The 12,023-nt window shown below is 44.7% G+C and overlaps 1 protein-coding gene across 5 annotated transcripts in view; it reads left to right on the forward strand.

Moving 5' to 3' along the window:
- Setdb1 (SET domain bifurcated histone lysine methyltransferase 1) overlaps nt 1-12,023 on the forward strand; it is a 35,469-nt gene that overhangs the window by 22,821 nt on the left and 625 nt on the right. For all 5 annotated transcript variants that reach the window (XM_075978169.1, XM_075978171.1, XM_075978172.1 and 2 more), the window contains 9 exons: nt 90-704; nt 1,758-1,874; nt 7,752-7,921; nt 8,905-9,518; nt 10,331-10,359; nt 10,465-10,594; nt 10,836-11,001; nt 11,360-11,571; nt 11,800-11,888. In XM_075978169.1, the coding sequence (XP_075834284.1) occupies nt 90-704; nt 1,758-1,874; nt 7,752-7,921; nt 8,905-9,518; nt 10,331-10,359; nt 10,465-10,594; nt 10,836-11,001; nt 11,360-11,571; nt 11,800-11,888 (2,142 nt within the window). The remainder of the gene's footprint in view (nt 1-89; nt 705-1,757; nt 1,875-7,751; nt 7,922-8,904; nt 9,519-10,330; nt 10,360-10,464; nt 10,595-10,835; nt 11,002-11,359; nt 11,572-11,799; nt 11,889-12,023) is intronic.

Genomic DNA, 12,023 nt, shown 5'->3' on the forward strand with positions numbered 1-12,023 from the left:
AGCGGGAGGAGGGATGATTATATGGCAGAGAGTCCTGTTATCTTCTGGCCTGTTATCTTATGATCTGATATTTCGCATTTAATTTGCAGATCACCTTTGGCCTCAGTAACATCTGCCCCAGCACCTGCAGCTCCTCCAGCCTTCCATGGGATGTTAGAGCGGGCACCGGCTGAGCCTTCCTACCGAGCCCCCATGGAGAAGCTTTTCTACTTACCTCATGTCTGTAGTCACACTTGTCTGTCCCGGATCAGACCCATGAGGAATGAACAGTACCGGGGCAAGAACCCCCTGTTAGTACCGCTGCTGTATGACTTCCGGAGGATGACAGCCCGGCGAAGAGTTAACCGCAAGATGGGCTTTCATGTTATCTATAAGACACCCTGTGGTCTCTGCCTTCGGACAATGCAGGAGATAGAACGCTACCTTTTTGAGACTGGCTGTGACTTCCTGTTCCTGGAGATGTTCTGTTTGGATCCATATGTTCTTGTTGACAGAAAGTTTCAGCCCTTTAAGCCTTTTTACTATATTTTGGACATCACCTACGGCAAGGAAGATGTTCCCCTGTCCTGTGTTAATGAGATTGACACCACTCCCCCACCCCAGGTGGCCTACAGCAAGGAGCGCATCCCTGGCAAGGGTGTTTTCATTAACACGGGCCCTGAATTCCTGGTTGGCTGTGACTGCAAGGATGGGTGTCGGGATAAGTGAGTTGGGGTGTATAGGGTGCTCTTTCTGCTTCCAGCTTTATTACACTTGCCTTCTTTTTTCTTTTCTTTTTTTCTTTATATTGCTTTCCTATCTTCCTTTCCTTCCTGTTTCAGCTACAGTTCTGCTAAGGCCACCATGAAAGTTATGATATAGAGACTGAGTGTGGTGGCACATACCTGTAATTTTGGTATTTGAGAAGCTGAGGCAGGAGCATCTTGAATTGTGGGCCAGCCTGGGCTTTATAACAACTCTGAAGGTTGGGCTACATAGTGAGGTCTTTTTATAAATAACAGAGAAGAAAGTATTGAGGTAAGGAGGCCGAAGTCTGATGCGGCCTCCTGTAACCCTGGGAATGTTTGTTTCTTTCTCTGTTCCTGTCCCTACTTGCTCTGCTTTTGTCTCTCCTTTTCTTAAACTTTGGTCTCTTTGTTCAGTCCTTTGATTCTCTGTATCTACACTTTCTGTATCTTCCTCTTTTTCTAAACACAAACTGAAATTGCAGTACCTTTTACCTTATCCCCATCCTTGGTTGTTGTTTGGTTTTTACTCAGAGCATGAAGGACTTCTGGGAGTCCCTAGTGACTGAGGGTGAGACCTCGAATGTCCCTGGTCAGAGGGTTTCCATAACCAAGGTCTGCTTAAAAGTGGCTTTTAGCTTCTCCTGGCTTCTTCATGCTTAGCGTGACCTGTGGACGTTAGAGCCTTTCTTCGTGTCTCACATTTCAGGCAATCCTTGCCAGCAAGGTCACTCACTCAGCAAGTACACCTCCTTGTCACACATGGGCACCTTGGGCATCGCAGAGCCTGGCATGAGACAAGTGGCTGCTTCTAGGAGATTTTAAGTTATGGACTCTGGACTCAGTTTTGCTTTAAGACAGTCTCATGTAGCTCAGGCTGGCCCAGAACTCATGTAGCTGAGGATAATTATCTCCTGACCCTCCTACCCCATGTCTCAAATGGTGGATTACAGATGTGCATCGCCGTGTCCAGCTGCCGTCCTTCATATATCTCATAGTCATGGCTCTGTTGACACGCTTTTCTCTTTACAGATCCAAATGTGCCTGCCATCAGCTAACTATCCAAGCCACAGCGTGCACCCCAGGGGGTCAGATCAACCCTAATTCTGGCTACCAATACAAAAGATTAGAAGAATGTCTGCCCACAGGGTAAGTGGTTGGATTGATGATAGATTGCCTCAGATAGAGGAGTAGGTTCTGGTTTTTCTATTTGTAAGAACCATTGGAAACCTGAAGATTATTCTGAGGGTGGTAATACATGCTAGGACTCCAGAATGATGCGAACCATTGCCTTTGGGAGGCTGAAACAGGAAGATAGTTTCAGACCCATCAGTCCAAAATCCATCTCAAAAAAAAAAAAAACAGAATTAGATAGTTTCTAATAATTTTCTTTTTTTTAAATATTTATTTATTATGTATACAATATTCTGTCTGTGTCTATGCCTGCAGGCCAGAAGAGGGCACCAGACCCCATTACAGGTGGTTGTGAGCCACAATGTAGTTGCTGGGATTTGAACTCAGGACCTTTGGTAGAGCAGGCGAAGCTCTTAACCTCTGAGCCATCTCTCCAGCCCTCTAATAATTTTCTTATATAGAAAACTTAAAAGGATGTGATAGGATTGCTTGATTTCTAGGCTGGGTTGGACTATGCCCCAAGACCTTGTATGGAAAAAAAGAACTAACACTAGCAAGATGTTCAACATTAAGAACACTTGTTCTTGTAAATACTTGGATTTGACTCCCAGTACCTACATGGTCACTCCAGTTCCAGGGGATCTGATACCCTTTTCTAATCTCCAAGGACATCAGGCACACACGTGATATGCAGACATGCATGCAAGCAAAACATACATATAAGATTAACTTTTTAAAAGAACCATTAATTTCATAGCTGTGTAAATGTTCTGCTTATGACTTACTCTAACAAGTGAAATGTATTCAAAGAGAGTAGGAAAAACAAATTATAGGTCTTTGTTAACTTAAAATGAAAAGTTACACCAGGCATTGGTTGTGCACACCTTTAATCCCAGCACTTGGAAGGCAGAGGCAGGCAGATCTCTGGGTTTGAGGCCAGCCTGGTCTACATAGCGAGTTCCTGGACAGGCTCCAAAGCTGTCCAGGCTCCAAAATCCTGTTTGGGGGAGGAGGCAAGGTTATCCTTAGCTACATGGTGAGTTTAAAGCTAGCCAGCCTGCTCTACATAAGACCTTATCTCAAAAAATGTAGAAATTTTAAAATATCAAAATACATTTTGGGAATGTTTAGTTTGTCACTGCAGTGGGTTAAATGAGAATGATTCCCACAGATTCTTAAGTTTGAATGCTTGGTTGAACTATTTGGTAAGGATTAAGAGGTGTGGCCTTCTTAGAAGTGGTGTGTCACTAGAGGTGAGCATTGAGGTTTTAGAAACCCACACCATTCCAGTTAGAGCTCTGTCTGCCTCATACTTGTGGGTCAGATTTACGCTCTCAACTACTACTCCAGTGCCGTGTCCCACGATGAGGGTCATGGACTCACCATATAAAACACAAGTCCCCAACTAAATGCTTTCTTTTTTTGTTTTTTGAGATATGGTTTCTCTGTGTAGCTTTGGAAGCTATCCTAGGACTCCCTCTGTAGACCAGGCTAGCCTCAAACGCACAGAAATCTGTCTATCTCTGCCTCCTGAGTCCTGGGATCAAAGGTATGGGCCACCACCACCCAGCAGATGCTTTCTTTTATACGTTGAGTTGGTCTTGGTGTCTCTTCACAATAGTAGAACAATAACTAAGACAACCACTTAAATACATACCCAATCCTACAAGAAACAGACTCTTTGGTTCTTTTTTGAGGCAGGTCTCTCTCTGTAGCCCAGGCTGCCATTGAAACTTGCCATCTACCTGGCTTGGCCTACCAAGTGCTAGGATTATGAGCCTGCATCACCATACCTGGTAAAAATATTTCTGAATAAGCACGAATATATGGCACTCAGCTACTTAAAACTATCAATTGCCCACTGCACACATGGATTTCATTCTGTTCTTTACTCTAGCCCCTTTCTGTTTCTTTCCCTATAAAGTTATGTGACGGGTGTTTATATCCGTTACTTCCCAGAGTCATTTCTCTGTATTGCGGCCTACCTCTGAGGTTGTGGTGCAGGAGATGTGCTCTTGGCACCTTGCGCTGCTTTTGTTTGGCTGCCTGTCTTCAGCCTGTCCCTGGACACTTGGAAAGTAGGCCTTTTCCCCCTGGGGGTTTGATTGGTTTGTTTTGTTTGTTGGACATGGCCTCACAGTCCAGGCCGGCTTCCAACTGATTATATACCCAAGGATGACCCTGAACTCCTGGCCCTCCTGCCTCCACTTTAAGTGTTGGAATTACAGGCCTTTGCCACACAGCGGGCACACAGGACGTTTTCATTCCCTTGCATTTGCAGCACCACATTTATGCTTTCTATAAGTATTTCTAACAACTTTGTAGGCTCAGTTTTGGGTTTTTTTTTTTTCCTCCCTGGGTACTAGAGCCCTGTTGGTCTTCCACACACATTGTATCACCAGACACTGCCTAGCACAGTGCTACAGAGTAGCCACTGAAAGACATTTGAAGAATGAGTAGCTGATGATACTTAGTGTAGTTACTCTGAAGTTTCCTGTGCTGGTAACAAAGACACTTTTTCATTTTCTTCTTTTTTTTTCTTTTTTTTTTTTTTTTTGTGAGGGAAAGCTTTATTTCATTTTACAGATTACAGTCCATCATGAAAGGAAGTCAGTACAGGAACTCGAGGCAGGAATTTGGAGCAGGAACTTAAGGAGAGACCACGGAGGAACATTGCCGGCTGGCTTGTTCTCTGTGGTTCTCCCTGCTTGCTTTCTTACATAGTGGAAGACCCCCTGCCCAGTGTGCTGAACCCTTGCGTATTTACCATTGATCAGGAACATGTTCTATAGATCTAACTGCGGGCCAGGAACAAAGATACTTACACAAATAGCTCCCTAATTCCCAATAGACTCTTAGGCATGGGCTGGAGCGCGCTGTGTAGACAAGGGCAGCCCCAGGTACACATTCCTGCTTCACTTTAGGAGTGCTGGAATGCTCCACTACGACCAGCAGGCTTTTAAGGACGCATAGGGTAAAACTTTGTTCCTGGGAAGGTGCTGATCTATGATATTCAGTTTCTGGAAATTGCTTGGACTATAGGTCTGTGTGTTCATTTTCCTCTCTGTGTATTAACAGTAACCCCACTCATGTTTTAAAAACATAAAATTTTAACTTTTATTTTTGTGATACTGGGAGTCAAGCCCAGATCTTTTAATATTAGGCAAGAGCACTTCCACTGAGCTACATCCACAGTCTCAACAGTCCTTTGTAAAGTTGGGGGGAAAAATACGCCTTTATTTTTTATTGTTAATTGTTTTAGATTTACATTTGCTCTGTGTGTGTGTGTTTACATACATTCAGGCATGTGCTCTCTGTATGTGCCTGTTGGGTCCCCTAGAACTGGGCTTACAGATGGTTGTAAGCCACCATGTGGGTACTGGAAACTGAATGCAGGTCTCCTGCAAGAGCAGCAAGTGCTCTTAACTGCTGACCAGTCTCTCTAGCCCCTTGTTTTGATATTTTGAGACAGGGTCTCAGGTAGCCCAAGCTGGCTTTGAACTCTGTATTGCCAGGGATGACCTTAAATTTCTGAAACTCCTACATCCACCTTCCAAGTGCTAGGATTGCAAAGCTCGGTTATATAGGGATAGTCTGAGCTATATTGTCTATTGGGTTTCTAGGATTTATCGTATGGGCCCACCATATGTTTACAGTAGGACTAGACGTGGACACACAAGCTTACTTTACATCAGCCACAATAATTATTGCTATTAGCTATACCACCACCACTGGTTTATGCAGTGAGTCATGGGAGTGCTGCATGTTCATGGAGGCCAGAGTTCATCTTGTGTCTTCACTCTCTACGCCCTTTCCCCAGACAGGGTTTCACTGTGTAGCCCTGGCTGTCCTAGAACTTTCTGTAGACTGGCTTCAAACTCATAGAGTTCTGGGATTAGAGGTGTGCACCACCATTGCCCAGCTTTTTTTTTTTCTTCTCCTCTTCTTCCTCCTTTCCCCCCACTGACCCTGAAGCTCACCAGTTTGTCTAGGCCCCAGGAGTCCTCCTGTCTCTGCCGTCACTGGGATTACAGGCCTACATCACCACACCCAGCTTTTATAGCATTGCTGATTCTGAACTCAGATTCTCGTGCTTGCATTTACAGTAAGCACCATATACCAGCTGAGCCATCTCCCCAGCCTTACTAGTTATACTTTTTGTTTTTGTTTTGATTTAGATTTTTGAGACCAGATCTCTTGTCCTCGACCTCAATGTGTAGACCAGGCTGGCATTGAACTCAGAGAGATCGACCTACCTGTGCCTCCCATGATACTCTTTTCTTCAGTTGTTGAACTGGAAATGTGAGGTCAGAATTGCTATGACCTTTCTTATTGTTGTACTCAAAGTATTTGACACAACTCTGGTTTAATATGTTGTTTACTGACAGCTTGGCATGGTAGTACATAGGTTTGAGGCCAGCCTGGTCTACATAGTGACCTTAAAAAAGCATTGTACACGGCGGTTAAGAGCATTGCCTGCTCTTCCAAAGGTCCTGAGTTCAATTCCCAGCAACCACATGGTGGCTCACAACCATCTGTAATGAGGTCTGGTGCCCTCTTCTGGCCTGCAAGCATACACAGAGAAAGAATATTGTATACATAATAAATAATAATAAAAAAAAAAGCATTGTACAGGGCTGGAGAGATGGCTCAGAAGTTAAGAGCATTGCCTGCTCTTCCAAAGGTCCTGAGTTCAATTCCCAGCAACCACATGGTGGCTCACAACCATCTATAATGAGATCTGGTGCCCTCTTCTGGCATGCAGGCAGGCATGGAAGGAATGTTGTATACATAATAAATAAATAAATATTTTTAAAAACTGAATGAAAAAAAAGCATTGTACAGAAATTACAGTTTTGGGGGCTGGAGAGATGGCTCGGTGGTTGAGAGCATTGCCTGCTCTTCCAAAGGTCCTGAGTTCAATCCCCGGCAACCACATGGTGGCTCACAACCATCTGGAATGAGGTCTGGTGCCTTCTTCTGGCCTGCAGGCATACACACAGACAGAATATTGTATATATAATAAATAAATAAAAACAAACAGAAATTACAGTTTTTCTATTTTCTTTTAGTATATGTGATGTTGGCTTCTGCTTATCTTCTGTAACTATTTCTAGATGTCAGTTTTTTGTTACATTTATGAGTGGGAAGAGGTATGTAGAGATCAGAGGACAACTTGCAGGAGTTTCTCTCTCTCTCTCTCTCTCTCTCTCTCTCTCTCTCTCTCTCTCTCTGTGTGTGTGTGTGTGTGTCTACACCATGTAGGATCCAGGGATTGAATTCAGGTCATCAGACTTGGCAATGGGTGCTTCTACCCACTGAGCAAGCTCACCAGCTCCTCTACTTCTATTAGTTGAAATAATCTAAGCCGGGCGGTGGTGGCGCACGCCTGTAATCCCAGCACTTGGGAGGCAGAGGCAGGTGGATCTCTGCCTGGTCTACAAAGGGAGTTCCAGGACAGGCTCCAAAGCTACAGAGAAACCCTGTCTCGAAAAACCAAAAAAAAAAAAAAAAAAAAAGAAATAATCTATAAATTTATAGCTGCAGTCTGACTCACCTCATTGTTTGCTTATCTTTTCTCCAAGGAGTGGGCATTCAGATAGTCACATTGTGCACTATACTATGGGCATTCTGACGGTCACATTGTGCACTATACTATGGGCATTCTGACAGTCATATTGTGCACTATACTATTTTGAACATGTCTGTGAATCACTTTCCCTTCTGAATTATGTCCCTGGTCTTATTTGCAAATGAGTCCAAGAACATGAGTGGCTCATTCTCTAAATCTAGTCACTTAGGTCATTCCCTACTTCATAATCTTTACTCATGACAGGTTTTACGGCTTTTAGTACTTTAGTGACTGTCATTGATTTTATTCTACCTTCCTAGGGTTTATGAGTGTAACAAACGCTGCAAATGTGATCCAAACATGTGCACAAATCGGTTGGTGCAGCATGGACTACAGGTTCGACTACAGCTATTTAAGACACAGAACAAGGGCTGGGGTATCCGCTGCTTGGATGACATTGCCAAAGGCTCTTTTGTCTGTATCTATGCAGGTTAGTAATGAAAGAAGAGGTTATTGCTCCATGGGCTTTGGGACATGATAGTTCAGAGCAAAATTGAACATAGCAAAGTGCTACTGGGCTTGGTAGCATGTGCCTATAATCTAGGTACTCAGAAGGTGAAGGCAGAAAATTTAGGAGTTGGAGGTAGCCTGGAGTACATACACAGACTCTGCCTTAGAAAAATAGTGTTTGATGGGCATTGGTGGCATACACCTATAATCCGGGCACTTGGGAGACAGAGCCATGTGTTCAAGGCCAACCTGGTCTACAGAGCTAGTTCCAGAACCGCCAGGGCTACACAGAGAAACCCTGTCTCAAAAAAACAAAAACCCACCAAACAAACAAAAAGCATAGTGTTTGAGCAGTGAAACTGAGCTCTGAAGAACAGCATGTGCTTAGTTTGCAGGAGACACTGAATTCAGTCCTAGCACTTAGAAGAGGGACTGGACAGTCTGGCGTTTAACTGAGAGTAAGAGGAGACAGGAGCTTCTCCTGTAAAGACATGCTAGGTGATGTACCTATGTAGGCAGACCAGAAAGAGTTAAAGGTGCTTCATGAAAACAGGGAAAGGGCAGTGGTGGCGCACACCTTTAGTCCCAGCACTTGGGAAGCAGAGACAGGCCTCTGTGAGTTCGAGGCCAACCTGATCTAGAAAAGCTAGTTCCAGGACAGGCTCCAAAAGCTACAGAGAAACCTTGTTTCGAAGTACAAACAAACAAACAGAAAAAAGCGGTGAAAGGGAATCAGATTTTGGCTGTTGTTGTCTCTTCAGTGAGAGACCTCATTTAGATCCCATTGTATCGTTTTCTCCTAGAGATATTTTAACATAGAAGGTCAAAGGCCAATGTGACAGGTTGTAGTGACCTTGCTTTCATGGTGAAGACAAGGGTGGCCTCCAGAGTGAGCACATAGTACAGGGTTTGCCCTCTGGGTAGGGTCACTGATAAAAACCTTTCAATTCTCTTCATTCTCAGGCAAAATCCTGACAGATGACTTTGCAGACAAAGAAGGCCTGGAGATGGGTGATGAGTACTTTGCAAATCTGGACCACATTGAAAGTGTGGAGAACTTTAAGGAAGGATATGAGAGTGATGTCGGCAATTCCTCTGACAGCAGTGGGGTGGACATGAAGGACCAGGAAGATGGCAACAGTGGTTCCGAGGACCCTGAGGAATCCAATGACGACAGCTCTGATGATAACTTCTGTAAGGATGAGGACTTCAGCACCAGTTCAGTGTGGCGTAGCTATGCTACCCGAAGACAGACCCGGGGTCAGAAGGAGAATGGGCTGTCTGAGATGGCTTCCAAGGATTCCCGCGCCCCAGACCTTGGACCTCCACATGCTCCTATACCTCCCTCAGTATCTGTAGGGGGCTGCAAACCACCTTCATCTGAGGAGACTCCCAAGAACAAGGTGGCCTCGTGGCTGAGCTGCAATAGTGTCAGTGAAGGTGGATTTGCCGACTCTGACAGCCGTTCCTCCTTCAAGACTAGTGAAGGTGGAGGAGGCCGGGGAGAGGCTGAGAAGGCCTCTACCTCAGTATTGAGCTTCAAGGATGAAGGAGACACTAAGCAGACTAAGAAAGAGGTAAGAAAGGACTGAACATGCTTTTTTTGTTCTTTTTTTCGGGACAGGGTTTCTCTGTATAACAGTCATAACTATCCTGAAACAAGCTCTTGTAGACCAGGCTGGCCTCTATCTGCTTACCTCTGCCTCCCGTGTGCTGGGATTATAGATGTGCACCACCACTACCCAGCTGGCTGAACACTCTTGAGAGCAGCCACCCCTCCCCACCAGGAAAACTTGTGCTTTTTAATGCATAGTTCTGAAGTTTTAAAGCTATGTCTGGTGATGGCCATCCTAGCTGGAGGACTCCTAGGACAGTGTAAGGTGTCGCATGGCAAGAGTCAGGGAACATGTGTCTATGTTAAGAGCAGTGCCTTTTAACCTTGGTACAAATGGAGATTGAGGCGGGGGGGGGGCCACCTCGGTCAAGACTCCATCTCAAACCCAAAGCAATAAATAACTGAAATATTAGGGTTTGTTTCATTTTGTTTTTAGATAGGATTGCACTACAGTCCAGGTTGGCTTGAAATTTGCTTTTACAAGTATATCTTTGATATTGAAACATTCCCCGTTACAGGTAGTAAAACTGTTGGGTCCATGGAACACTGTGCTCGCAATACTGTTCCCTGTGTTACGTTACTGGGAAAGATTAAAGGACCTTGCCAGGGGAGTATACTGATGAGAATGATTATTGCTGTTAGGTTACAGAGTGCTTTCCCCACAGCACCCTTCTTTAGTGTGCCTCTTTACTGCCTTATGCTAATGTTGTCTTTGGAAATCTTTTGTTACCTTGGACCATGAAAGCATTTAACCCTTCCCTTGTTCCTTCCCAGGACCCAGATGACCGAAACAAGACGTCAGTGTAAGTGCTTGCTTTTGGACTGTGCTGAGTCTGCCTTCTCCTTTCACACTTACAAGAGAAACAGCCAGTAACTTGACCCCTCTCATTCTTTGCCCTTCCTATCAGAGTTACTGAAAGCTCTCAGAATTATGGACACAATCTTCCTATGAAGTCTGAAGGGCTTCGCCGACCATCTAGTAAAAATTCTGTGCCCCAAAGCCGGCGACTTGTGGCTTCTACTCAGTCAAACCATGATGTGAGTGCCTTCTCTTTTATTTAGTCCAAGTAAAGGAACATGTAGTAGCCTCACCTCAAATCATTCACTAGAATAACTATCAGTTAAGTCTCTTCTTATTTCTTTGGTCTTGACTTTTCTACCTTGTTCTCAACATCTGACCATCATCATCTTGCAGTTGCCATAGCCCATTTTGCCAAATCCTAGGTAAAAGCAAGAACTTGCAGCAGCCTTTCTTCCCTCTCCACCATTGTCTCCCCAGGACATCCTGACACTGTCCAGCAGCACAGAAAGCGAGGGGGAAAGTGCAACCAGCCGAAAGCCCACTGCTGGCCAGACTTCAGCCACAGCCGCTGACAGTGATGACATCCAGACCATTTCTTCTGGCTCTGAAGGCGATGACTTTGAGGACAAGAAGACCTCGTCCGGTAGCCTGAAAATGTTTGGGGAGTAGTAGGAAGAAGCAGGAAAGTCGGGAACATTTGTTGTTGTTTGGTTTTTCCAGACAGGGTTTCTCAGCTATGGAACCTGTCCTGGAACTAGCTCTGTAGACCAGGCTGGCCTCGAACTCACAGAGATCCGCCTGTCTCTGCCTCCTGAGTGCCGGGATTGAAGGCGTGCACCACTCACACCTGACTAGTGATTTAGGGTCTTAGCCTGAGATCTAGCCTAGCATATTGCTATTCCTGAACTGAGCAGGCTGGGTTAAATAAAAGATAGGAGATCTGATCATGAGTTGGTATAGGTCTCACACACCCTTTTTTTTTTTTTTTTTTTGCTTTTCAGGTCCAGCAAAGCGCCAGGTGGCAGTAAAATCAACCCGAGGTTTTGCTCTTAAATCAACCCATGGGATTGCTATTAAATCAACCAACATGGCTTCTGTGGACAAGGGGGAGAGCGCACCAGTTCGTAAGAACACACGCCAGTTCTACGATGGTGAAGAATCTTGCTACATCATTGACGCCAAGCTTGAAGGCAACCTAGGCCGCTACCTCAATGTAAGACTCTTGACCACTTCTAAGTGCAGGGTTGTGTATGCCATTGCTCTCAAATTCTTTAAAGATATTATACAAACCCACTTTTGCTTATAAGTTGATTTCAAAGAATAAGGTAGCTTTCTTTCAAAACACCACTGATGTGCAGTGGGGGTAGAGATATCACTTTCTTGTAATTCTCACAAAGCCAGACGTTTCCTTGGTCAAGTGACTGTCATCTTTGTACTACAGCACAGTTGCAGCCCCAACTTGTTTGTCCAGAATGTCTTCGTGGATACTCATGATCTTCGCTTCCCTTGGGTGGCCTTTTTTGCCAGCAAGTAAGAGGGATAACGAGGAAGGTGTAAATTCCATGGAGATTCTGGGTGGGGGGACCTTCCTTTGTGGCCAGGCTTCACCTTTATCTTCTAAACTCTACTTCCAAGTGCCTATGCTACCACATCCCCATCCTTTTC

The sequence above is a fragment of the Microtus pennsylvanicus genome, chromosome 7 (assembly GCF_037038515.1).
Source record: "Microtus pennsylvanicus isolate mMicPen1 chromosome 7, mMicPen1.hap1, whole genome shotgun sequence".
NCBI lineage: Eukaryota > Metazoa > Chordata > Mammalia > Rodentia > Cricetidae > Microtus > Microtus pennsylvanicus.